Source organism: Fonsecaea erecta (genome assembly GCF_001651985.1).
Source record: "Fonsecaea erecta strain CBS 125763 chromosome Unknown Scaff9, whole genome shotgun sequence".
Classification (NCBI taxonomy): domain Eukaryota; kingdom Fungi; phylum Ascomycota; class Eurotiomycetes; order Chaetothyriales; family Herpotrichiellaceae; genus Fonsecaea; species Fonsecaea erecta.
In genome coordinates this window covers 263,003-288,372 of record NW_017387252.1, presented here as the reverse complement: position 1 = coordinate 288,372, position 25,370 = coordinate 263,003, and the positions used below count along the sequence as shown (strand labels likewise).

General features: G+C 53.5%; 10 protein-coding genes across 10 annotated transcripts; 5 read left to right on the top strand and 5 right to left on the bottom strand.

The window, feature by feature from the left end:
- Positions 1-586: 586 nt before the first annotated feature.
- AYL99_09341 (hypothetical protein) lies at positions 587-3,199 on the bottom strand (the record flags this gene model as incomplete). Its single annotated transcript, XM_018840848.1, has 2 exons — positions 587-2,341; positions 2,393-3,199. 2 exons carry the CDS (start codon positions 3,197-3,199, stop codon positions 587-589), a joined length of 2,562 nt encoding a protein of 853 aa, XP_018689529.1.
- A 514-nt stretch (positions 3,200-3,713) lies between these two features.
- AYL99_09340 (hypothetical protein) lies at positions 3,714-5,465 on the bottom strand (the record flags this gene model as incomplete). The annotated part of the gene is made up of 2 exons (XM_018840847.1): positions 3,714-5,348; positions 5,400-5,465. 2 exons carry the CDS (start codon positions 5,463-5,465, stop codon positions 3,714-3,716), a joined length of 1,701 nt encoding a protein of 566 aa, XP_018689528.1.
- A 1,073-nt stretch (positions 5,466-6,538) lies between these two features.
- Positions 6,539-7,564, top strand: AYL99_09339 (hypothetical protein; the record flags this gene model as incomplete). The annotated part of the gene is made up of 1 exon (XM_018840846.1): positions 6,539-7,564. The coding sequence occupies one exon, from the start codon at positions 6,539-6,541 to the stop codon at positions 7,562-7,564; it is 1,026 nt and encodes a 341-aa protein (XP_018689527.1).
- A 502-nt stretch (positions 7,565-8,066) lies between these two features.
- Positions 8,067-9,511, top strand: AYL99_09338 (hypothetical protein; the record flags this gene model as incomplete). The annotated part of the gene is made up of 5 exons (XM_018840845.1): positions 8,067-8,615; positions 8,671-8,727; positions 8,778-8,861; positions 8,910-9,454; positions 9,505-9,511. The coding sequence occupies 5 exons, from the start codon at positions 8,067-8,069 to the stop codon at positions 9,509-9,511; spliced, it is 1,242 nt and encodes a 413-aa protein (XP_018689526.1).
- A 1,128-nt stretch (positions 9,512-10,639) lies between these two features.
- Positions 10,640-12,019, bottom strand: AYL99_09337 (hypothetical protein; the record flags this gene model as incomplete). Its single annotated transcript, XM_018840844.1, has 2 exons — positions 10,640-11,931; positions 11,995-12,019. 2 exons carry the CDS (start codon positions 12,017-12,019, stop codon positions 10,640-10,642), a joined length of 1,317 nt encoding a protein of 438 aa, XP_018689525.1.
- Positions 12,020-15,678: 3,659 nt separating this feature from the next.
- Positions 15,679-16,881, top strand: AYL99_09336 (hypothetical protein; the record flags this gene model as incomplete). The annotated part of the gene is made up of 1 exon (XM_018840843.1): positions 15,679-16,881. One exon carries the CDS (start codon positions 15,679-15,681, stop codon positions 16,879-16,881), a length of 1,203 nt encoding a protein of 400 aa, XP_018689524.1.
- A 1,003-nt stretch (positions 16,882-17,884) lies between these two features.
- On the bottom strand, positions 17,885-18,787 carry AYL99_09335 (hypothetical protein; the record flags this gene model as incomplete). The annotated part of the gene is made up of 3 exons (XM_018840842.1): positions 17,885-18,037; positions 18,141-18,479; positions 18,662-18,787. The coding sequence occupies 3 exons, from the start codon at positions 18,785-18,787 to the stop codon at positions 17,885-17,887; spliced, it is 618 nt and encodes a 205-aa protein (XP_018689523.1).
- A 489-nt stretch (positions 18,788-19,276) lies between these two features.
- On the top strand, positions 19,277-20,624 carry AYL99_09334 (hypothetical protein; the record flags this gene model as incomplete). Its single annotated transcript, XM_018840841.1, has 3 exons — positions 19,277-19,327; positions 19,398-19,972; positions 20,033-20,624. The coding sequence occupies 3 exons, from the start codon at positions 19,277-19,279 to the stop codon at positions 20,622-20,624; spliced, it is 1,218 nt and encodes a 405-aa protein (XP_018689522.1).
- Positions 20,625-20,836: 212 nt separating this feature from the next.
- On the top strand, positions 20,837-23,065 carry AYL99_09333 (hypothetical protein; the record flags this gene model as incomplete). Its single annotated transcript, XM_018840840.1, has 1 exon — positions 20,837-23,065. One exon carries the CDS (start codon positions 20,837-20,839, stop codon positions 23,063-23,065), a length of 2,229 nt encoding a protein of 742 aa, XP_018689521.1.
- A 565-nt stretch (positions 23,066-23,630) lies between these two features.
- Positions 23,631-24,823, bottom strand: AYL99_09332 (hypothetical protein; the record flags this gene model as incomplete). The annotated part of the gene is made up of 2 exons (XM_018840839.1): positions 23,631-24,536; positions 24,644-24,823. 2 exons carry the CDS (start codon positions 24,821-24,823, stop codon positions 23,631-23,633), a joined length of 1,086 nt encoding a protein of 361 aa, XP_018689520.1.
- Positions 24,824-25,370: the final 547 nt, after the last annotated feature.

The following is a 25,370-nucleotide window of genomic DNA, read 5'->3' as shown; positions in this document are numbered from 1 at the left end:
AAAATGTGACTGATATTATTAATTCTGGAGGGACGAACCGGGACAATCTGAGCTCGGTCAGTCGCTCTGCTCTGGCTTGCCTCCCTAGTAGCTAGCCAGCTAGCTATGTAGCTCGCGTATCTTCTTTCCTTCTTGTTAGGTGCCTGACCGATTGATTGATCAGGAGGGGGTACCTGGCTATCTACCTGGTACATACATACACAATAGGTAGATCAATCCACTTGATGGCCTCTCCTTGTCTGGAATTATTCATTAAATTGCCTAGGAAGGTAGTTCTTGTATTATTCGCAGGCACTGTTTGATGTCGGGAGTCCACGAAGCCTCTGACACGGAGTCCATCGAGTTGGTTGCAGCAGAATTCATTGCCCGCCTCGTTTGCGTGGCTGATGTGGAAACCACTTCGGTGAACCAGTCTCGCAGCATACATGGACCGTATGCGTTCGAGAGCCCCGAGGTTTGGGTGAATGCTCCCGTGTGCACTTGGGCACAGGAGTCCCCAGACATCTCCTTTCGAAATGTCTGTTGTCGAGGACTGATTCCGTCTCCGCCCTGCTCGCTGCGGTGTGCATCGTGCTCGGTGATCGACTCAGATTCCCCAACCCTCCTTGTCTTTGTCAAGTTCTCCTTCTTTTGTCTCTTCTTTTCCTTCCCCATTGGAACCCTTTTTAACAACTTCCGCCCAGCTGCGTCCCTCTCCGTTCGCACCGCCTTCATCCTCATCCTTCTTGTCACCGTCGACGTCCACATCCTCATCCCTTACCGCCTGACTTTCATCTATGATCTTGTCCTCTTCCCTTTTCTCACTGTTGGCTTGTTCACTCTCGCGCGCCCCTACCCCCGTCGTCTCCTCAGACTGTGTTTGGTTCAGATTCGCGCTGGGACCAGTCTCCTCTTCGCCGGCGGTGCCATTTCCGTTTGGGGAGTTCGACTCAGATGTGAATTTTTCTACCGATGATTGAGATTGCGCCTCTTCTGTTGTCGTGTCTTGTGCCGACTCCAAATGTTCCTCGATCTCCTCTTTGATAGACTCAGCCTTGCTTTCGGCTTCTTCTGGTTCTACTTCTGCAGTGTCTTTCTCTTCGTCACCTGCGGTTCCTTCTGACTTTGTGGCTTCCTGGGCATCTTCTTGAGACTGGGAGTTCGTCATCTGGGACGCCTCAGCGGCGCGTTCTTTTAGTTCAGTCACTTTTTCAGCGGCGTAATCAGGGGCTGGTCCGGGCTGTTCTTTCAGATTTCCGGCCTTGCCTGTGGCGTAGTCAACAGCAGGTTGGGCTTGTGCTTTCAACTCTCCCACCTTCTCCGCGACATAATCGACAGCTGGCTGGGTTTGTTCTGTAGCAATTTGCGCCGTAGACTTGACGCTCTCCATGGCCTTCTCCACCGTTTCAGCGGTAGAGTCCGCCACAGCTTGCGCCTTTGCTGAGATACTCTCTCTCGTCTCATCGTCCCCGACCTTTGCAACAGTACTCTTGACCTTTTCGGCGGTATCGTGTAGATTCTTCCTGGCCTTTTCCATGTCACGCTGAAACTCCTGTCGCACCTTTTCGGAGTTAGCGCTGGCCGCCTGCTTGGCCTTTGCTGAGTGTGCCTGGACCGTGCTCTTGGCTTGTTCCGCAGCCTCTTTCAATTCTCTCCTGACCTCATCACCATCCACAATCACAGTGTCGTCTCCAATATCTTCAGAGATGCGATGCATCTCTTCAACAGCCTCGCTAAGCCGTCGCACCACGCCTTTCGATGCATCTTGGAAGCTCTTTCGCGCGACCATCGCAGTGTCGCTGGCTGATCGACTACGCCGCCTCTCGACTTGTTTGAGGTAAGACGTGACGAAGAACTGTAAGAACAGCCACGTCAAAGGCAAGAGGTACATGCAATTCAGCAGGATCGCAAAGACTTGGCCACTCGTGTCCAGACACTGAACCCATTGCAGCTCCTCCCTGTACCTTGTCTCTTCTCTCTTGATGACATCTTCAACAATGTGGACAGCATCAACTCCAAATGGCTGGCCCTTTTCGTTCAACACGTTTTCTGCAAGACCCTCGTAACCTGCACCTCGTAGGAGTGCCTTCTTCAGCCAAGCTCCCATACCGGCTGAAGCAGTCGAGATTGCCGTTGACACACTCGAAGTGATCTCTGTGGGAGCCTCTGTCATGACCTTCGAGGCGACTTCTCCAACATGATGGATGTAAGGGATGCTGACTGGAATCTGATAGGCAACAAAGAGGTGTAAGAAAGCATATGTGGCGCCAACAACGAATTGTGTGATTTGTAGTGTCGTCAGGGTCTGCTTGAACCATTTGGGAACCTTTATTCCAACTGCTGAGCAGAGATAGAATGTGTACTATACTTATGTCAGTGGGAAATGTTCAATCACGTTTTTGGGTCGACTTACCATAATTGAGTGGATGCCAGAATTGACGAGCACAAACATCCAGATGGGTGGAGACATATACCTAATTCCAGCCCACATACACAGCATCGCTCCAGCGTGATGATAGGTTTGCAAGAGACTGCTTTTCCTGCCCTTAGCTAAGATGATCAGTGTGTCCACAACTTCATAGAACTTGGAAAGGTAGAAAAGCCATCCATAGAACGCCAGCCCTTCATTCCAGATACGGCCCACATCTGTGTTGTCAGGACCAAGTCCATCAGCAGCTAGGTGCAATACGCGATTCGTCATTTGCCATGCGCTGGTGGTTGCATTGTATGTCGCAGCACTTCCGATTCCCCTTGGTCCGTGGATTTTGCAAAGGGCGTCCACTGTTCCTGCGACCTTCCAGTCTTGATTCCATTCCGGCAGAGACAAACGCAAGGCATTCACCATACCCACGCACGTCCATGCCGAGTAAACAGCCAGGAAGATATTGTGGACAATGACGAGAAATTTGAAGACATATGTCCTACTGAACGCCCATGGCTTGTACTTGCGATTCGCGTTGACCGAGTTCAGGAAGGAAACCAGTGACATATACACCAGTGCGACCGTGATTGGAACATGTGGAGAGAGGAGGGCATTATACACGTCCGTGGGAATCGTGAATGGGTGCGCAAGGGTCGGTTCGTTTACTGGCGGAGGAGGTACAGTCGTTGGTTCTGGTGCTGGAGGGAATTTGAAGTAGGTGATCGGGAGGGTCGTGACCTTGACCTGCGGCGAAGTCTTGCTTAGACTAAGCCAGTCAATGAGGTCTGAAACCGACATAATGGTCTGTCGAGTTATGGTCGCGTGAGGAGGTAGGCAACGAGGGCAGAAGCGCAGGCACGAGGGGAGAGGGAGGGAGAGGAAGAAGAAAGGAATGGTCAGAGGCTAGACAAGATGCATGATGGAAACGAACAACAAGAGGCTTGCAAACCTATCACGGTGAAGTTGCAGTGATAGAACTTGAAAGCTGGTTGTGTGTGCCTGACAGCAATGCGAGAGCTCCCACACACCCACGTCAAAGCTTTCTGTCCAGCCACACCAACGTCATTCCGCCAACCACTACCAGCTGTCACCAAGCCATCACCCAGCGGGCCCCCAGCCTAGTGGCCTCACACCTTGCATCATAACGAAGTTTCTGGGTGTTACCCGCCTTTGTGGGGGACCCGGCATTCGGAAAATCCATCCGCAACGCCAAACACCACTCGGATACATACTGTAGCTTGGAGTAGCTTGCATCCATCATTGTATGCATTTTTGCCATACATATAGATCCCTCTCTAACTGGGATCACTGTTTATAAATGCAATCCGTTGAACCTGCCCACAGGCTCGTTGGAACTAACATGCAGGCCATGGAATCCGAACCCAATCACGCCGTCCACATGCGCACGGCCAACCTCTGTCATCGTCTTTGCATCGAGCACAAGGAGATAACTCTTTCCTCCAGGTCCGTCGAGGACGACCGACAAGAGCACGCCACCGTCTTCGTCCTGAGATCGAGGGTCTTTCACGAATATTGGCTCCCCGGGGCTTTGGCCTTGGACACTCCATCGAGTTGTCGCATGTGTCTCGGCATCGTATTTGACAAGACCGTCGACGAAAGTCGACTTCCCAGTGTCAGAAATGCCATACATGTACCGATGCTTCCTTGTCACCACTTTGGGGTTGATGATGGGAAGCTCAAGGCCATCGGTCTTCGTGCTTTCGTACTCTAGCTTGGCATTTAACGGCCCGGGCTTTGGTGTCGATGGTATGACCGACAGCCGATATCGTCGATAGCTTGGGCGTGAACTGGAACTCATTGAATCTGCATAGGCGTGTGCTCGGGGGTGATCACTCATCAGGTTGTCGAGATAGAAGTGGTGGAGAACATCCATGTTTTCATATGCCGCCAGGTCGCACACGACGTCGATTGCACCTTTCTGGGATCTCGATGGTTCCTCGTACGCATTGATGGTGTGAAACGAATAGAACGCATCGGAAATATATTTGGCGACAACACCCTTACCACCGTCCTCCGGCGCCCGCTTGTCAACCACAAACCAGGTGGTTGGCCGCTTCCCATCCCACACCATAGCATCCAGAAGATTTCGGTTCCATAGAATAGAAGCACCTCCCGCTTTATAGAACGAGTTCCAGATGCACAAAATCACATAATTCTCTGTCAGAAAGAGAGAATGAAGGTACGCCGGAGCGTATTGAAATGTCGCCAAAATGGAAGTCTTCCCAGTGGCTGCCGAAGTGCGCCACAGGCGGTATGTACCAGTGCGTCCGAATTCAAGATTGTAGTTGAAGACGTCACCTGTTTCGGGGTCCGATTTCGCATGTGCACCGCTGGCCACGCCCTTGAGGTCAGGATGAAGGACGGCCTGGTAGGCGATGCCAACGGGCTCCAGAGTTTCCGGTTCAAGAAATTGGAAAATATTGGTATCTGTTTTATTGCATAAGGTCATCGCAAGGCCGGGGTCCCTCGGACCCTCTGTTCTATGGCCATCTCTGGTAAAGCCGGGAAAGTTCACCGACATGGTTACCGCAGCGCTCACCTCGTTCGGCTTCGGTGGAGGGGTTGACGGCTGGAAGACGGCCTGTACTTTCTGAAATAAGGATTTGCAAGGATCGTACTTTGCAGCGAAAGTGAATCCATCTAGCTTTCCGGTCTTCTTGATCTTTTCAATCAGTCCATCGCTCACCAAGCGAGAACTGTAAGTGACCCGCACGTTCTTAGAGTCCAGCTGAGGGGCGTGGATCTGGAAACGATGGACCTGGGAGAAATTGTCAAACCAATGATTGACTTTGAACTCTGTGTCCTTCGATGTATGGATTGACCTTGGCCCAAGGCCTGTACGAAACAGAGTGCCTGCTGCGTAAACTGGAATGATGCCTTGCACTCTTAGCTCAACCGGAGTCTTCTCTTCATAGTTTGCATCGAACTGTAAACGCGACCAGTTAGGACTGTCCATGATGCAGATAGATATACTCACTCCCATGCTATTTGGCCAATCATTATAGTGGGCAATGGTAGCCTCCGTCATACCCGTGTTACCCATTTTTGTTTTTGACAGTCTAAGACTAGTAAAAGACCTGGATAGCTTACTACTGTAGATGTCACAGTGTTTTGTACTCAAGTAAATCTGGTCGAATGAGCTGCCTTTCTTACCGATACTCATGGCAAACACCTAGCAGACTCTGCTTTGGATGATTTCCTCACCTTTGCTTTATAAATTTGGCCAAGTGCGACAACCAAGACGTCCTGCTTTGAGTCTCTCCGTTTCACGTCTGTTAAGGACGTAAGGAAGCCGACACTTCGTAGACTTCTTTCTTAGCAGTTACCTGCAAGATCTGTGAGAGACCGAAACGGGTATAATGTGCGATGTTGCAGCTGTGACAGCCTTGCTGGTATGCTTACGGCCGAGAGCGGTGGCGGCCTTGCCAGGTGATTCGCCTGGCTGCGAGCTGTGAAAGATGAAACGGATCGGGCACGGAGGGTTTGTGAATCCTTGTCTCGTATGCAGGATGGGTGGAATTTTAATGTGAGCCAAGGGAAAGGGACGCTGGTAGATTGGTGAATTGGTAACAGCATAGTCTTCGCGTCTCCACGTTCAGCAGTGCTTGTCCCTCCAGTAGCCAAGTCATATGCACAACGTGAAACAAAAAAGATGAATGGTCTTATCAAGGAACTGAATACTCATAATAGCTTTTGTAACAACTTCTGTGCGTCCTAAAGACGATAGCGACGCTGCCCCGGAGGACAAAGACCGGCTTGATGCCAGCACTTGATCAAGAGCTTCGGCTAGCCACCACTGCCTACCGGTCCACATTATTGAGGCGAGTATCGGACACCTAAAGTTCATAGGTGAGGGTAGTCATGGACGGTCTGGATCTTTGTGTTTGACGTTGATGGTCTTGCGTAAGACGTCGTGACCGCCTGGTCGCCAAGCGGATTGCTCGCTTATTAGCGAGGCGGTGCATCCATGATTGGTTCGAATAGTCGGCATACTTTCCCACTCTTCGTTCGCCTACTACCAAAGCTGGTGTTTGGATCTCTCGCCTCTCTGTACCTTCAGTCCACGCGTTGGTGACCCAAGTTTTCACCCCTCATCGACCACTCTGACTTGGCGCCATGACGGATCCACAAGATCATGACATGAACTTGGAGGAGGAATATGACGAAGAGGCTGACAGTGACTTTGAGGTGGATGGCTCCGGCCCCGAAGGCTTGACCTCTTCTTCTGAGGACGATGATCGAGATGCCGATGATGCGCCCCTTCGACCCCGAAAACGGCAGAAACTCGAAAACCTGCAGGGACAGGAACACCTGATCACGGAACTCGACTCGGGGGACGAAGCCACAGTACGCGAACACAAAAAGGGCCAGAGGAAAGGCAAGAAAGATGAGCATGGAGTCCCAGAGCAGAGTGGACACGACTCGGAAGGATGGCGAGCCCGCACCCGGGGCATGCTGACGAAGGAAAAGGAAGAGAGAAAGAAAAACAAACTCGCTTCAAGCAAAGGAAGCACAATCGACGTAAACAAAATATGGGAGGAGATGAATCGGCCAGGTCCACTTCCTCCTCCCCGGGTGGAAGGTGGTGCTGTTGACCAGATGGTGCAGCCAAACGAAACAGCAAGGCCTCCGGATGCCGCTTCTGTGAGTAAGGATACTGACAAGGAAAATGTGCCTGTGGTCGGTGGTGACGAGACTATTATGATCAAGCGTACATACAAGTTCGCAGGTGAGGTCCACGTTGAGGAAAAGAGGGTGCTTAAGTCATCGGCAGAGGCCCGGCTGTGGCTGTCTCAGCAAGATTCCTCAAAGGCTGGGAGTCCAGCAGCTGATGGTAAAGTCGTGAATCGGCCGCTGCGCAAGGTGTCCCGTTTCGATCCCAATTTCAACAATTCAGACGCCTTCAAGGGTTCTTGGACGTCCAGAACAACCCGAGAAGTCCAGTTCAAAGGCCCTAAACTCAATGTTGTTGAGAAGAGCAAGATGGACTGGGCCGAACATGTTGATACTGAGGGCCTCCAAGAGGAGCTGGACACACATGCCAAGGCAAAAGACGGCTATCTGACAAGAATGGACTTCCTGCAGCAAGTTGCAGAGCGCCAGGAAGCTGAAGCGAGGGCGGCAAGAGTCAAAGGCAGTTAGAAGGAGTCTGCTGCACCTGCCTGTCTAGGCATTCATGAACCTCAGAGTAGATCCCTCTTCTCACTCACGGGTCATCGTACACACTGCCGCTTCTGTTCGGTCTTACTTTCTCTTCCTTTTGCGCTACTGCTACTCGTGGCCATGGACACATGAGACTCGCTCTCCTTGATCCTCGATTCGTTCACACAGTCAGTTTCGCACTCATCACCGCAAACGAGTGATCCTTCTTCCGAGGTTGTCTCTGCACTCACTCGAGGTTCGCATAAATCACAGTCTATCACTCGCCACCACCACCTACATTTACCGAGCCTCCCTCCTCAGTGCTTCAGCAATTCTTTTCATGGAAAAGTCTACTTTCCCGGGTCACCGGATGCACGATCGCAATCCACGGCTTCCTCCTTCCTCCTTCGTCGGTCCACGTTCCACATCGCCGTGTGGAAATGTAGGCAAAGGCATAGGCATCCCTACGAAAAGAATGGCATCTGCATCGCCCTTGAGGACGATGGCAACAAACACCTGTTCCCCTCCTCCTTTTCGCCCAGCCTTGTCCGCCAGAGCGTCGATAACCTCCCGAACAAGCAGCATCCCGAGCACTCCTCTCGACGAAATACCGGAGAAATTGTGGCCACGAGTCCTCCGCACAACTACTGCCACTGAGACGAGTAACCCCGAGCTTTCTATTGAAGAGATTACTTCCACAAGATTGTCTCTCGACGACCAGGCCATCCTGACAAGTTTGCCTGGGGAGGGTAGTCGAAAAGAGGCACGATCCCGCAAGTTTGTCATGAGGATGGCATTTGGTGGCATACTAGGAGAGAATAATGACCGATTCAAGAAAATGACACAGAGGTTGAAAAAAATACCAAATGGCTTCTTTACGCGCAAAGAACGAGAGTCGCTAGAAACATCGTCAGATTCGTCAAGTCATTCGCAACACGTCTCCAGGCCATCGCTGCCACAATTGGACCTCACAGCAGATATCTGTGTCCAGGACCCCTGCGCGTCGTCAAACGGGGAAGATTGTGGCGAGGGCAAGGCGAACGCACCTTTGGTATGCCATCACGCTCACGTCGAAAAACCAGCTTTTGCTAACCGGTGTGGAGCAGATGGACTACGACTGCAAGCTCAAGGAATCAGATTCATGCCTGGAAGAGATGGCAAAGGTAGGGCGATAAGCGTCAGCCCAAGAGGTTTCATCTAACGACGTTTCGAGATCTCCTCTCTTATTCGCAGAGATCTTCATGAAGTTACAATTAAAGACAGTATTACGCCGTCTTCAGGTTCTGGAAACCCCCAGGTTTTGTCCGCCCAACCTCTTCCTCTTCGCTTTCACTGACTGATGTAGCGTTTACCTCGTCACTTCACGCATGCCCCTACTTATACCTACGCCGCCTCCACTTCGACGGTCAACTCGATTCACGTCGCCGAAGATCGCTTGCTGCATGGCCCACGCTCGTTGAAGGCATTCTCTCGTCAGGGTCTCACGAGGGCCTCTTCCATTGGGAGCGTGGAAGAGATGCGCAGTCACGCCTTTGGAAGCCGAAGAGTCAGTCGACCTAGCTTGTCTAGTGGATCGGCCAGGCACAACTCTGCCCCAAGCATCGGCCGGACATCGCAATCGACCTCTCGCCCTGTCACTCACGCAGGATCAATCTCATCCGTAAGCGCTACGATAGTCCCTCCACGGAGACCAGTGGTGTACATGGACGCGCCCAGCTCGTCTTCTGAAGTCATCTGGAATGGCCATGACTCGAAGAAGCGCCCCTCTGCATCCTCTACAGCGCGGCCCGTGTCCAAAGGGGCTTCCGTTCGAAGCAGCCAAGAGGATCACGCGAGTTTATCTTCAAACGTGGCTCCGGAGGTCGAACTCGGGTTGGGGGAGTTGCCTGGGTACAACAAGGTCCCGCTTTATGTGCCTAGGAGAATTGAACTGGCGGAAGTTGCTGAAGCCTCACCACTTGACGAGACCCCCGATCACAAACAGAGGGTTTTCCTTCACTCCAAGCTGAAGAATTCGAACCCAACCATTTCAGACGTCTCATTCGCGTCACTGCAGGGGCAAACTTCCATCCGGTCACATCTTGAGAGAGAAGCTATGGTTCAAGAACGAGAAAGCGAGTCCGAAAGCCGTCCATCCATGGGTGGTTGTGAGAAAATCTCCAGAGCTTTCTATAGTGCCTGGTCAGAGACCACTAACCGACGTTGGCAAAAGGGTTACAAGCGGCACTGTCTGTAGTGCATGCAAGCACAACCCAGCCGACCTTAGCAACAAGATGTAAGACGAGGGGGTGGAGCACATGTTCTGTGCAGCGTATTTCCCTTCCCGGGGAGCTGGGGCGGACGAAGACAAGTGTATCATGTCAAGCAGGAGCAGGAAGAGTCCAGATGATGTGGTGGCTGATAGGATCCAATTACCAAAGTTGTATTACCCTGTCCATAGCGGAGAATGTACTCTTGTGTAGTGAACCTCGCTGCATGCAAAGGCTCTGTCTCCATCTTGGTTGGTTGATGCGTCGCGGGGACCGCAAACGCGTCTCAGGCGCGAAAAGGCTGGGCACGCGTCACCATCAACCGCGCAAAGTTCTTGCAATCTTTTGTCTCACTTTCGGCTTCACCATTTCTGGCTGACAAGAATTGCTAAAATATCCTACGTGGACAGGGTTCTTTACAAGCTCCATTTTGGTTTCTAATTGCCTTCTTCAATTTGTGTCAGCTATTTTACACATTGTCCTCGAACAGAGACAGTTGACCCCCGCTCCCCCCGAATGTTACGATGAAGTCAAACAGTGTCCATCCAATGCATTGTTCCTTTCCCAGTACTCGTACAAATGCAAAGTCACAATGCCGACTTCGAGAACTATTAAATCACAATTTTGCCACGCAACACAAGTTTTCCACCTATTGATACATTCAAGCGCCATATTTTCAATCACACATCACTGGAGACTGAACTACAAGCGGGCATGGAACGGTCCGCGTCACTCCGTCACTCCAGAGTGTCTTTTTCAGAGATACCATCATCCGTGGTGTGGCACATCGAAGTGAACATGATAAACATGTACCCTGAGGGCGATGTCAATGGATCGGATATCCGTTCTTGTCAAGCTCGCCAACCCAATCTGGATCATAGAACTCGCTGTTCTTGTCCAATGTGGCGACGTATCGGTTTCCCCGAACCCCGGGTTTTTTGGAGTGAGTATTTCTCAGATGACTTTTCAGGTTGTCTGTTCTCGAGAATGGTCTATTGCATTCAGGGACCCAACACTTGTAAGTTGTGTGAGTAGACTTTTCATGTACAGTCTTCTCATGACGCTTCTTGTGCTCTTGCCTTTTGAATCGCTTCTGTTTTCCGGTGTGTTTGTCGATACATCCGGGATAGCTACAGGCAAATTCATTTGTTGTGATGATATAGTCGCAGTTCATACCGGACTTGATGGGTGTTGCTTTGGGTTTAGATGATGGACCAACAGGACGCTTTCGCTCGTAAGGGCGCCGATGGAGCCGATCAGTGTTTGTTGGTTGTTTTTTCACTGGACTGACGATATGCTGCAGTGATTCATACGGTAACTCCTCCACCCCATGTTGTGACGGCAGCATTTGCGGCGCTATTACCGATAAGGGACTGCTGCTCAAGATTGCAGACTGAGGTATGTGCAGCTTCGGAGGCGTCGACGGGTCAACCTTGTAACTTGGGGAGCTTGTCAAGGTTGCACGAAAGGCAAGCCTTGGTGCTATCGTCTCTTCAGGAGGATGGACGGCTGCAGAGTTCCATGGAAGCAGATCGTCGTCCGTTGCTGTCATCATTGCACATGCATTGGGGTTCGATGGTCCAGCAAATATCGCTTTTGTCAACACTAGATTGGTGTTTCCGTAGCTCAGACCTTGTATGTCGGGATGGTACAATGGACGGCCAGCCTCCCCAGCAAGCAGCTCATGAGTACCATCCAGCATTGACAGACCAGAGTATCTGGGAGTCTCCCACAAAGATCTGCGAGGGCAGGGCTCATCTTCTTGCGCATGATGGAAGATGTGGCGATTGTCAGTGAGGTAAGATGCGGGCTTTACATATTCTTTCGATCTCAAATATGTGCTGGGCTCGACCAGCATGGGGGTCATGGGGCTCGCCGCCGGTGCTGATGGAGTCCAGAATGCTTCGGGCGAGGCCGAGTAAGTGGAAGAAGATGTGAGCGACGGCCGACGTACGCCACCAGAGTCTGTACTGGCTGCATCGGAAGAAAAGAAATCGGACGAGAGTAAGGGACATTCTCCCACAAGTTCCAGCGAGGCATCTCTGTCGAATTCTGGATGATCCAGCTCATGCAACATTTCGAAAGCGCTATCTTCGATCTTCAGATGCGGCTGATATGCTGGACACCCGAGAGTTAGCATACTGTCCTCCGGTTATCTCAGAATCCCGAGGTGTTACGAACCGACTGCTCGGCTATCAAGAGACATTTTCTGCATTTGTCTGTGGAATCTCGTCGGCGCTCGATGCGAGGGAAGAATTGGTGAGGAGGGATGTGAGAAAGCTGGGAAGGGGTGAGAATAAAAGGTCTGCTGCGTCCTATTTGACGTCTACACACAGGGCGCGTATGTCTCGAACAGAATGCAAGGCGAAAATATGTGTCTCGCACCGAATGGTTCGCGATGTTCGCGAGTTGTGGTCGCCCGCTCCACCTGCGTGTGTTGACGAGCTTAGGCCTCTGCGGTTATGGAAGTTTGAGTCAGTCAAATCCAGATCCGTCGACCCCGAATTCCTGAAAGAGGTCTCATTGAGACATGGAGAACCCAACCTGGAAGGCCTCTCTATAGGGTCGGGCTCTAAGGTTTGGTACAGCCGCAAGGGGCCCTTGTTCGATGGGCAGTCGAGAGCACAGATCAAACGGTCGGTGACAACCTCCGGTGATCGACACAGGGGGTTGGCGATCGGGTTCTACGAGATTGTCGCGCTTGAATAGAGGTTGTACCGCCTCTGGCAAGCCCCGCCACCTTGATACTCGCAACGGGCGCGAAAAGCGGGAAGTCTACAAATGAAGGTTTCGTAGGCGCGAGAGGGATTGACTGTTTCCAGACCACCACAGATCTCTATGAACGACACAGGTGATAACAGAGCTCCCCGTGCGCTTTCGTTCCCTGGAGGTCAAAATTGAGCAGGCTGGTCATACGCATCCACAAACAGTTCACCACAGCCTTGCACGATGCTCGATATCAGGGTCAACGATTCACGATTATGCAAGCCCGCATTGTTATCGATTGCTCAATCAGTTGAAGTGCTTGCATTGCAGTGGTCGCCTTGCAGCATGTCAATTTTCTCAACATGGAATGACAGAGGCGGTCACCGCCAGCAAATGGAGGGGGGTCGACTGCTGCAAGCGTACATCCTTGTCTCAATCCACATATGCATCAAAAGTGGGGTGGCTGTCAAATGCAAACCCGTCGACAGGCGGCGAGCTTCTGGATGACTTGTCCTCAGGGAAAGCAAAGTTGTTCTCTCTAACTTGAGGATCGATTCACATGGTTGAGTTGAACAATCAGTGCCCCAAAAATGCTCTCTAGCCTGCATTTTGACATCTTCAACTTCAGGAGGTATCTGGGATGAGGTTGAGAGAGCTTTCTGGCCTGATTCTGGTCCAAAGAACAACGACTCCACTGATTCTGGTCCAAAGAACAACGACTCCAACCCGAGGATGTGTAAGGGGGTGGTGGCGTTTCATGTTTGAGGCATTCTCCATTTCTCCCATGCTCGGTCAAGAAGGTATGTGCTCAACAATGTCCACAACAGCCCAAGATGGCCGACGGTGGCATGAATGCCAAGTGCAGGCAATGCAGGCGCATTGACCATACTGCAGGAATCCAGCGAGCCTACAGCCAATACTGGTCACGGGCTCGAACCCACCTCCAGCACTTGACAGTCATCAGGGGGCTTGATGTCGTGCGTACTGACATCACCATCTCCCAGGATATTCCTACTGCTAGCCCGCATAGTCGACGCTGGAATGAGACGTGGTCGAGTATTCTAGATCACGACCTGTGCATCGCATTCCCGCCTGCAGATCATGCATCTGCAGGAAATGTCTATGCAAACTGCCTGCGAACTCATGGGCTGGGGAATGCAGTCAGAATGGGCTTTCCACTCAAGCTGTGTCTCCACCCACCCTTTACAACGAGGTGTGTCCTCCGACCTCAACAAGCTGGTTCCACAGCATTTCCAGCCCATCCATTAACGATTTGCGCCGATGGTGGTGTACTGCTCGACTCCAGAGCTCCAGTACGATACAGCCAGGTACATGTCTGGCAGGTCCTGGAAAGTCGCATGTTCAATCCCACTTGGAATGAATTCCACCGCGTCGCGTGTATCTCCTAGCGATCCCACAAGATTGTCCTAGATTTTGATTCCTCGGCTGTCGATGGCAGCCACCGGCATGTCCAAGCGCATGTCCCTAGAGTTTCGCCCACAACGAATGAAGATCCACCAATCCGAATCATGTCAGCCAGCCCTCGGAAGGCCAGACACTCGAGTGGATGTCCACTTGACAGCAACCCCTCCAATAGGATTCCATAGATTGCTCATCCTGGCGACTGCATCAGTTCAAGTTCTTTCATGTCAGCCGATGCTCGGTTGTGTGCAGGGAAAAGTCGCCTTGCCGGCTACCCTCGTTCCAACTTTGCAGATTCCACAGCCTTATGCATTTCGCCCTTGATTATCTCTTACATTTACTGGAAGCCGGTGACACGTCTCTATCAGAATGAGGCACTACCAACAAGCGTCACAAAGTTTCCCAAGGCGAGTTGTTGGAGGCCCACGACTAGATCTCAAAACCCAATCCGCATCAAACCCCCGGACCAAGAGTGCGGTTGGTGTAATCCTGGCCAAAGACACGCTCACGGGCATAGAATATTCCGATAGCAGCAGCCCTGGTGTGGAGATCTGTGAAAATCACACAAGGCTTTCAACCCGTCATTTCCAAAAGCTTCGATTTGCTTGACAACCCTTGTAGGGAGGACTGGTAAACATGACCTTGACCACCATCTTTTCATTGTTCCTTGGTGAAGTGACTGGCTCACCGTGCAATTCTAGCCAACGCCTATGCCCACCCTGCCATTGAGATGTGTCCGTCTGCGGCCTGGAGAAGCTTTTCTCGGCCACTGTGCAGATAGGACCAAGGACTGGGACGTTGTTACGATGGACCCTGTGCTTTCAGTCCTGCCCATGAGGGGAGGTGTCCCAGAGCAGTATAAGGTAACAGCAGCTGCCTATTACGGCGACGGATGTCCAAGCAGAAGGGCCACATTCGTTCGCCCCTCGCTGATTCTCTGGGTTTTTCTGGATTTCTGGAGTTCCTACCACCACGGAGCCCCGCATCTCGGCCATTATCGTAGTCCCCTTTGGCGGAAACCGCACCCTGCAGGTCAGCTGTAGTTCGCCGAGCGGACCCACGTCAGGGGTCGAGTCGGAGGCGCCTGTCAAAAGCTCGACTATTGCTTTGCAAGGGTTGTGACATCCTTGGTCCGGTCAGTAAGGGTCAATTTTGGCTGGGTCCTCCTGCCCGATCAGTCTTGACAAAAGCCTAGGTGACAGCTCCTATGGCCCTTCTTTCGGCGACTTGAAGCCCGAATATCATGTCGAGGAAGCCAAATGGTGCCAGGCGAAGGTTGACATTTGCAAGCACTTTGCGTTTGCTGGTTGAACGTGGGGTTGGGTCGGCTTCACCCAATAAGTGCACTAGGGGGTGATTGCTTCCCAAACGGTGCAACACTCCCACGGAACGCCCACCACGGGCATTTTAATATGGGAGACGGGGCAAATAGCAAATGATTAAAAACGGCCGTGGTATTGGTGGCGTCGGGACGGCGTGACTGCTGTGGCTGCTGTGGCTGGGCACCATTGGGATACCCCAGAGTCACGTGCGCTCAATCGCCGTCGATGACGTCAGATCCCTCCACCACGCTTTTTCTCCATCGATTGTTGTTGTGTTGCCAGCCATTACGCTGCGCATCCTCGCCAGGTTCAAACGTGGGCCATATGCTTCTTCTATCCAACGGGCAGAAGGTCGACTCGATGACCCGAAGTCGATAGCCCATAGACTTTCCCACCTCATCCAGCATTGCCCCCGATGGCGTCCTCGTCGTATAACCCGGCCTGCTACTTGCCTCAATCATGGGCGTCCTACCTCCCTGACGCGATCTCCTGCCCTCCGCCGCCTTCATACGCCCAGACTCTCTACAGCTACACCATCTCCCCTTTCTCGTCGACATACACAACCTTGCGCACCATGATGGACGCGCTCATTGGACTGCCCATGCTTTCTTTCCTCCTCATCCCCACAATGTCCTCGTACTCGACGTCCCTCAATATCCTATTCTTCTACTTGACCTGGTCAACTTTGGTCCTCTCACACCCTCCGCTCCGGATTGAGATCGTGGCCACGCTGGCAGTGCGCGTATTATTCTACATCGCCCCGTCTCTTTTCTTCTTGGGCTTCGATGTGCTTGTGCCCTCTGCCGCCGAAAACTTCAAAGCACTGGGCGACTCCGCGTTGCCATTCAAGAAGGCCAACCGGAAAAGGACACTGGCTCTGCTACGCATGCTGGGCTGGTCAATGTGTAACATCCTTCTGGGTGTTCTGATCCAGGCCCTGGTGGAACTCCTCTTCACACGCGTCCTTTTATGGCGTTCTGCGCTGCGCGTGACAACAGCGCTCCCTTTACCGTGGGGTATCATCAAGGATCTTGCACGGGGTTATCTCCTCCGTGAGATCATTGCGTACGTTTTGCACAGATATGTGCTGCACGACTGGCAGCATACCATCTCCCTGAGCCGGGCACACAGGGATTGGTACCACGCCCTCGCTGGTATCTCCACGCCTTTTCCGCTCAGCGCCTCTTACGACCATCCTGCTGCCTATCTCGCCCGCTCCTTCTTGCCGACTTATATCCCCGCGGTGCTCTTCCGATTTCACCTCCTGACTTATATGATCTACCTTACCCTCATTTCGGTGGAGGAGACATTTGCGTATAGCGGATACTCCACCATGCCCACCAATTTTATTCTCGGAGGAATAGCACGCCGGACCGACAGCCACCTATTGTGCGGTGGGGAGGGCAACTTCGGTCCCTGGGGCCTGTGTGACTGGGTGATGGGTACGTCTGTTGGAGCGGACGTCTTTGACGATGTGGTCGCCGAAGCAGAGAAGCATGACGTGCCGGAAAGGATGGAGAAGATGAAGGACAGGGCGAAGAAGAGGGTCAACGGGAAAATCAGTGATGCAAAGGGAGGCGTGCGGAGGAGGACGAGGAACCGAAGCGACGACGATTGAAGCAGAAGAGTCACTGGCCATCTAAGGGGAAATTAAACTATATGTCACGCTTGTCGACATCAAAATGGTTGGAAATGCGATTTGGCTCGATTGGGCGGGAATGTTAGCAAGCGATGTCAATGGAGCAGCTATAGTCCACGACGACATTACTACTACACACGGGATGGATAGCATAGAACTGATGGAGGAACTCAGCCAGGTCCTTTGTTTTAGTCCCAGGATGGATGTAGCGGCCCGTTCAGTAAGCCTTGCCGTTGAACGACTTGACACACATTTCTTCGTACCTAGAATCTGGGAGTTTCCCTCTCTTTTGGGGGGCCAGACGAAGAGGAGGAGAAAAAACAGTGTCATTCATTACCGGTCAACTCGGCCATGGAATTTATTTGCAAGAAGCTCTGGAGATCTTCGATGTTGTTGGGAGGAAGGGTAGGGAAAGGGGGGGCTTTATTCCTTTTCTTTTTTTGTCTCTTGTCTCTTGTCTCTGTCTGGATCGCGCAACATCATGGATCAAACCCGCCCCTCGGCCCTCCACTATGCGTGCCACTTTTTGTCTGTCACAGCTCAGCTCAGCTTGGTGGTAATATCTTTTTTTGGTTCTGCTTTTTCGCCCGTTTCCCTGAGTAGTGAGGAAGAGGAATGGCTGGCTGCTAGCTTTGCTTGAGAAACATCGCCCCGTCCATCCCATCCATCCATCCAGCCATCCATCCGTGCCTTTGGGTGGATGTGGTTGTGGTAGTGGTGGTTGGTGCAAGCAGGCAATACACACATCATAAAACGCCCTGAATCTCGGTATTTCTATCTCGGTCACCTCCCAGTTCCATTCCACTCCACTCTACTGCCCACCTGTCGGATCTCATGCTGCTGGCAACCCGCGCACGCAAGCGAGCAAGCGAGCAAGCACCCACACACTCCCCTCCGCCCCGTCTTCCAACCAAAAACACCACGTTTCGGCTCCCGCTGGGCTCCCCACCAAAGTCGAAATGACCCTGGCTTGTGCCCCAGCTCAGAACGCCATCTCGTGGGGCTTCTGGCCGTGTCTCAGGCTGAAGCTGGACTTGAGGTAGCTCGCGAGGAACTCTTCGTTCTTGATGGCGGACAGTATGGGCTTGTCGATGGTCTTCTGGTCGGCGGCACGTTGGGATGCGGGGGCCTTCTTCTACAAAATTGTCAATTTCTGCAGTTCGAAGTCTCTTCGGTTCGTAGGGTGGATGTATGTAGATGTCAAGGGGAAGGGGGGACGTTTGCGGGCTTTGCCTTACCTCGGGCTTCTCTCCCTGCTTCAAGAACGCCTCCTCACCCTTCTGCTTCCTGCTCTTCTTCTCCCGCGCGAAGTACTCCGGGCTAGCGATCTTGTCCAGTGTCGACTTGTCCAGGCCGCTGATGTCGACCTTTGTGGATGTGGCAATGACGTATCGGGCGTTCACGCGGCGGAGAGGCACGCCATTGATCTTGAAGGGACCGGTCACGAGAAGTGCGCCTTCCTTGAGATTCTTGAGGAGGATGACTCGCTTGCCGCGGAATCGGCCGGCCAGGAGGATCAGGACCGCGCCAGGTTGTAGCGAGGCTCGAGGTTTGGCTGGGTGAAGCGTCTTGCGGGCCTAGATTCGTTCATCCAACAAATGTCAGTCGACGGAGTTCGTTGGGAGCACATGAAGTCGCAACCAACACCAGCCTCTTCCCCGGTGTCCAGAAGGTGTCGGGGGCTTGAGGTGAGGGACAGTGAACGGGAGATGCTCTTGGGAAGGGTTTTCCAAAATTTTCGGGCTCTGGATTGACTTACCTTCTTGCGTTGAGGCTCGTCGTAGGCGGGATACCACTTTCTTGCCTTCTGGGAGTGATGGGGCACAGATCGCTCGCCCGATCCGAATTTCTTGACGACGGCGGGGTTGGCCTCCGTGGAAGACATTTTGGGACCTTCAACCTTGACCACGCGGGCTGGAGATGCGAGGATGAAGTTTCGTGGTGTTGTTCGTCGGATTGTGTGGTGGGAGAGTCGATATGCAGCGCAGAATCGGGAAAGTGTGCGCTTTCAGGTCTTGGCGTGGGCCGCACAGGCGCCGAATCTTGGGGGGGGCGATGGAAATTCACCTCACGTGACTGAATGCCTGCCAAGAAAGCTGTTTGCTATTGCATTCTAGGAGGTGTGTGGTTCACCCTACCAGGTCGTCCCTACAGCATAGCGTATGAACCAAGGAGTGCTAGGCTTCACCTGTTGTCGTCCTCTATCCAAATTGCCATGTCATTGCAAGCACCTCTCCAAATTCAGGACCGTGGCGTGTAAACGCATTTCAAATTTACGTCGGAGTTCCAGAGAGGTCACAGTCCCCGTCAATATTCCTTTTTTTTCTCTCATAGAACTTTTGCGCATTTGCTTGCCTTTCGTCATACGCCCAACATGTCGGTTTCACCCATCTTAACGTTCAAGGCCGGGATCTGTGAGGTTGATGTGAGTCGTTGAGGTCTCCTGTTTTTGTCTGTTTCGGTCTGCTGACGCCTAATTTTTTCTTTTTCAACAGACGAGCACCGACCCTCAACGAGTTACACCTCTCCCAACTCCCGGATACCTCTACCTCTACGCAGACGCGGATGAACTCCTCCACTTGTGTTGGCGACCGAGGTCTGCTCCGTTGGATCAACCGCAACTGGACTTGCTCATGGTGCCACTGGATGGGTCGTTCACCCCCTACTTGCCTACCAGCGCGGAAAATCCTTCCAACCCAAAGAGCCCCGCAGGCGGGAGAATCTACGTCCTCAAATTCACCTCCAGCTCGCAGAGACACTTCTTCTGGCTCCAGTCGCGCAGCCAGCACCCGCAAGGCGATCCAAAATGGTGGTCCGCTCGAGACCTGAAGCTAGGCCAGATCGTGAACAATCTCCTTCAGGGCGAAGAGGTCGATGTCGACGAACAAATGGCGAATTTGCCTCCAGATGACGACGGGGGCGAGCCAATGGAGGATGTGGAAGGGACCAATCACAACCCCAATCGTCGCCCGTCGCAAGGCGGTCCCGGAGCTGGCCCAGACGCCACAGGCGGGGATTTTCGAGAGGAGGGCGAAGAGTCACGCGAGGGCGGAGCGGACGGCGGACGAGCGTAGGTACTTGTCCCCCATGCCGTGCGCTGCAAAGTCACCTGTCTGACTTGCCACATCAGGGCGGCTGCTGGTGGGGCAGAAGCCAACGCCTTGGTTCGGGGTTTTCTTCAAGCCATGGAACAAGAACGAGAATACAGACGCCGGCTACAACAAGCTCCTGAGGATGACCTGTTCGCGAGCCTTGGAGACTTGCTGGCCCCTTCGGTGACGGTGCCAGTAGTCGAAAAGGCCGACGACAGGGTGTTGGACCGTCTACTTGCACGTCTCCCTCCTCTGCTGTCGGACATGGTGCAGGCCTCGGTTGACACGTCCGCCTTGCAAAATCCAAACGCAACTCCCGAGGAACAGGATGCGGCGAAGCAGGCATTGACCAAAGCTAAAAAGGCGATGTTGCGCAGAGTGTTACACTCGCCGCAATTTATGCAAAGCATGGCCAGTCTGACCATCGCACTGAGAGAAGGCGGTCTGCCGATCGTGAGCGAGACTCTCAAAATCCCGGTTCGAAATGGTGGCTATCTGAGGCATGGCGGAGTACCCATGGGTTCGGGCGAGGCAATGGAGGCTTTCCTAGAGGGCGTAAAAAAGGACATCGAGGACAGAATGGCAAGAGGCGACGATGATATGGCAGGCGACCTGATGGATGACTCCTGAAGATCTGCCTACTGGTCTATCTCTCGAGAGGATGTGGTCAGAAGGGTTCGTCTATGTTCTCGCTCTTCAACCAATCAGACCAACAGGTTCTCGTAATTAGCTTCAACGTTCCCCCAATATACCAACCAGTATTACCTTAACACCACTTCACCACTTCACCACTTCTCTATCTTGCTGGCTTGTACAAGTAAGTGCCTCCCACGTATCCCAAGATGAGCCAAGAAGCTCCAGCAGGTTTCCATGTGCCAGCCGCTTGTCCCTACACAATTGAAGTGATCCAGACCAGCGGCTGCACGAACTCGAAGACGTACCTCATCCGAGAGTTTGATCGGTACGGCGAATTCCCGCACATCTACGCGAAGATATGCGGCAGCCCCTCCTCGTCGGCCACACTGAGCAGCCACAGCCCTGGTCTTGGGCACAGCAATGTCTGTTGGGCACCTGGATCGGAAGGAGACAGAGTCATCATCCTCAGCGACACGGGGTGCGGGACGGAGACGCCCCGACATCACAGTTCAGCCCCTCCAGCGCAGAAGTCCCACGGGCGTGCTGAACCGGAGGTCTGGAATATCCGCACGTTTCTCGAGTACACGATCAACCCCGGCGGAAGGATACCCTACCTGATTATGACCACTCACTGTCACTACGACCACATCATGGGCATCGGGAAATTACCGCCCACCTCAACCGCCCCCCGACCAAGAGACTTGCTGACCACAGAGTCTGCTGCCCGCCCTCCGACGACCGTTCTCTCTTCCTCTTACGGCAAATCCTTCATCACCCCCTACGCCAATCTCCAGGACCACAGCCTGTGCGACAAGCTCGGTCTCCAGGCACCGCGGTATGATGTGGGAATCTGGGCCCAGGACATGTCGCGTGTGGTCTTTACACCTCCGACTACGATCTCGTCCCCCTCGCCTTGCAACACAGATCCCTCTCTGTGGCCCACGCTGCCTACCAGTATCATCACAACGTCGCTGACGATCCTCCACACGCCCGGACACACGCCGGACTCACTCTCGTGGTACGACGCAGACCTCCGGCTCCTGTGTGTCGGGGACAGTTTCTATGTCAAAGAGACATCGGCCACGCACGACGCAAAATGGGGCCCGGAGCCCCCGATGCCGGTCATTTTCGACCTGGAGAGTGATCTCGGACAGTGGTGGAGAAGTCTGAAGAAGGTGCTGGATTTTGTCCGGGCAAGGAATGCCGAGTTCGAGAAAGGCGAGGGCCCTGAGGACGAGAGATTGAGTGGTGTGAATGCCAAGGGAAGTGACGAGGCTCATGCTGAAGCTGAAGCGGCGGCGGCGGAAGATGATAATGATGATGAAGGGTTCGTGTACATCGACGCCGACGAGGTGGCGCGTGCGACGTGGAAGAACGACGTGGAAGGGGTTTCCCAAGAGAGAGCGGAATCTACCCTACCGTCTCGTCCAGAGACAGAGAGAACTGTCACGGCGAAACAAGAAACGGCACGAGCACCGGCGCAACCACAGACGGGCTTCGACATCCCGTCGCCCAGCAAGCGCGGCGTCATTGCATTGCCGATCTGTCCCACACCCAACGGCCGTCCACTGGGAGGAGATCAGGGTGCAGCTGATGACGACGTGTGGATGGTCGTCGTCGACCCGGTTGCTCGGCCTCGTCCTCACCGTAATCCCGACCACCACCCACCAGCTCGTCTCCGTCTGGATCCCATCATCACGTCGCACCGGTTTCACTCTCATCTGCCGACCTCTTCGTTGAAGAAAAAGAAGAAGGACGGAAACCCCTTCCTCCCTGCTCCGCGCATCTCGTCGGCGCGACCCCCAAGCTCTTGCTCGCCCTCGATCCCACAACCTTGCAGCCGGGCGAGCACACGGCCCCGAGTGCGCCTCTGCGCCGCGCACACGACGGTCTCGGTCGACGCGGAGCGGGCCATCCTCACCATGCAGCGCTTCATGTTGCGGGTCCTCGAAAACGGCGTGCCCCGCCGACGCGCCTCGGACGGCCCTCGCGGCGAGGAGCGCTGGCTGTGGGACGACGCGCTCTCTTCTTCTCCTCCGCCTTCTTCACGCTCGAGCGGGCGTGGTTCCACTGCCGTGAGGATGATGCGCCACGACGCCGGAGTCCATATGGTTCGAGATCTCGAACGCGCAGAACGCAGATCCGGATATAGTAGTAGTCATGAACATGACCATGACCATGACCATGGCTATGGCTATGGCTATGGCTACGGTCATAGAGGAGAACGGCGGCCTGCTAACCTGACGAATAATGGGAGCGCACCACCGGCGTCTTCTGCTGCTCCAGCCCCGAGCACCGACACATTCAGGAACGGGAACGTGGACATGGACAGGGACAGGGACAGGGCCAGTTTCAGTTACAGCGTCCTCGCGCCGCTGAGCGTGATCGAGGAAGGCCGGAGAAGCATTCTCGGCCGCCCAGCCGGGGTGGTATAGAATAGATCGAGTAGATCTCTGTCTATCTATCCTCTGCCAGCCAGTCCTGCTGCTCAATCCAATCTTACTTTATTTTACTTTACTTTACTTACTTTGTCTTCCTTTCCCATTCCCTATGGATAGATAAATAGCTAGATGGTATAACCCACCGATCGACCCGGGTAGGGTAGGGTAGGGTAATCTTGCAGAACGTGCTCAGTCAGTCAGACACTTATGTACTTCCCCAGCTGCCGCATCTCATGTGAACCGTCGCCGGACATGTGACACTTTTGGAGGGAGGGAAAGAGGGAGGGAGAGAGAGCCCAAAAAAGAGAGAAAGGGATGTATGTCGTGGTAATAGTATTGCCGGATGTCGAATGGACTGGACAACAGACAGACAGACAGGACATAACAATATCCCAACTAGTATATATGTATGTACCATTCATTTCATTTCATAGGGTTTTGCAGCCATGGTCGTGACATGAGAGGGAGGGTACATAGTAGCCAGTACAAGTAATAAGTAGAGACAAGATTCAGGAAGCGGGCGCGAGTTGCGAGTCCAATCAATCAATCAATAAATCAATCAATAGTCACTCTCGTCCTCGCTTCCAATCTCGACGTTGCCGTCGGGCAGCAGTCCGACCCTCCCTGTTGCCCGGCCATTGGCTTGTCTGGAATCGTCGTCATCGTCGTCCTCCTCCTCATCGGCCTGTCCTTCATCCTCGTCCTCGTCCTCATCTTCATTCTCATCTTCTTCTTCGTCCTCCACCTCCTCTTCATCTTCGTCCTGCTGCTCCTCGTCTTCCGCCCCGTCGTCGGCGTCCTCGACGTCCTCATTTTCGGTTCCGTCGGCGGGTTCTGCATCGCCTAGTTTCACTTTATGCTTGTCTTTCCCCTTGCCATTCCGCACCACCACCGCGATCCCCTCCTGCTCCCGACTAGTCCTCTTGGCTTTCCCTTTCCCGGCGGAGGGGGCCTCGTCGGCCCCCGTGGTTCCGTTGAGCTGTTGCGCCAGCATCCTCTCCTCTTCGTCCTCCTCTTCGTCCCCCTCCTCCTCCTCGGCGCTCATACGCCGGATCTTCTTGTTACTGGGCTCTCCCCGGTCTTCGGCTTCCCCGTCTCCCTCCGCCCCGCCGGACTCCCGGGCTTTGACTTTCTCTCGGTATCCCCTCCTCTTCCGACCGACCATCTCTTCATATGCCTGCACCTCCCGCTCCAGCCTGCCGCCGGTCCTCCCGTCCTCTCCCACTGCACCCAGCTCCATGACATTGCCAAATTCAATCTCCTTCAACGCCGCCATGACATCCTGGACCCCCACTGTCTTCTTGTGCCGTAGTTGCGATTGTTCATTCGCGTGGTGGGCTAGGTAGGAGATGAAGACGGTGGCGGAGCGGGTCAGTGCGAGAAGGGCGTCTTTTTGTAGCGAGGTGTTGGGTGGGAGGACCCCGCGAGAGAGACGGGATATCAGGGAGCGAGGGAGAAGGAGGTCCTATGGCCATACCGTCAGTGTACATAGTTGCAGCTACTGCTCTGATACTAGGGGATTTTCCACGCCAGGCGGGTTGCGCAATGCCAGGATATCAGAGGCGAACGTACATCAATTCCCACACCATCATCTTGTCTCCCCGATCCACCTCCGGACTGCCTTGATGTCTTCGGATGCGCGTGCTGCGCAGAAGACGCAGCCGGGAGATTCGTTGCATTGGACAGCGTGGAGACGTCACCATTGGTCTCTGCCGCGGATACCGTCGAGGCACCGCTTTTCCGTGGCGGCATAGCTGGCCGTGTCGGTCGGTCTGCGAAGGTTTTCCTTACTAAATGTCCCAGAGCTGGGTCTGTGCAATGGGCTTTTCTTTTCTTCGGGTGAGACCTCGTTTTCGGGAGGATAGAAATTGTCGATACACCGCCTCGTGCGTGCTGTCGATCTGTCCTGGTCTGGAACCCAAACGTCCTCACTTCCAGGCTGGGGTCCTGCACAGGACGAGGGAGGATTGCAGTCTAGTGCTGAGGACCAGACCAGTCCTGGATTCGGTGAATGCAGCGATCACGCGCTCGCTCGCTCCAATTTGCAGGAGATAATTTGCAGAGATGAGGGGCGTGGTAATTTTACTTCCTGTCTAGAGACAGATGGGGACCATGGGACAATGGTCTTTGGATCATGTTCCCAAAGTTGAGAGTTGAGGAGTTGAGACGCGGTCCAATCGCCCCCTCGACGCGACCGCGAAAAAAGGCCGGATCAATTATATTGTTGTGCGAGGAAGGAATTCTCCGACCACAGCTCAAGGACAAGCCTTCCCGTGCAACATCTACCAACGTTTCGCCA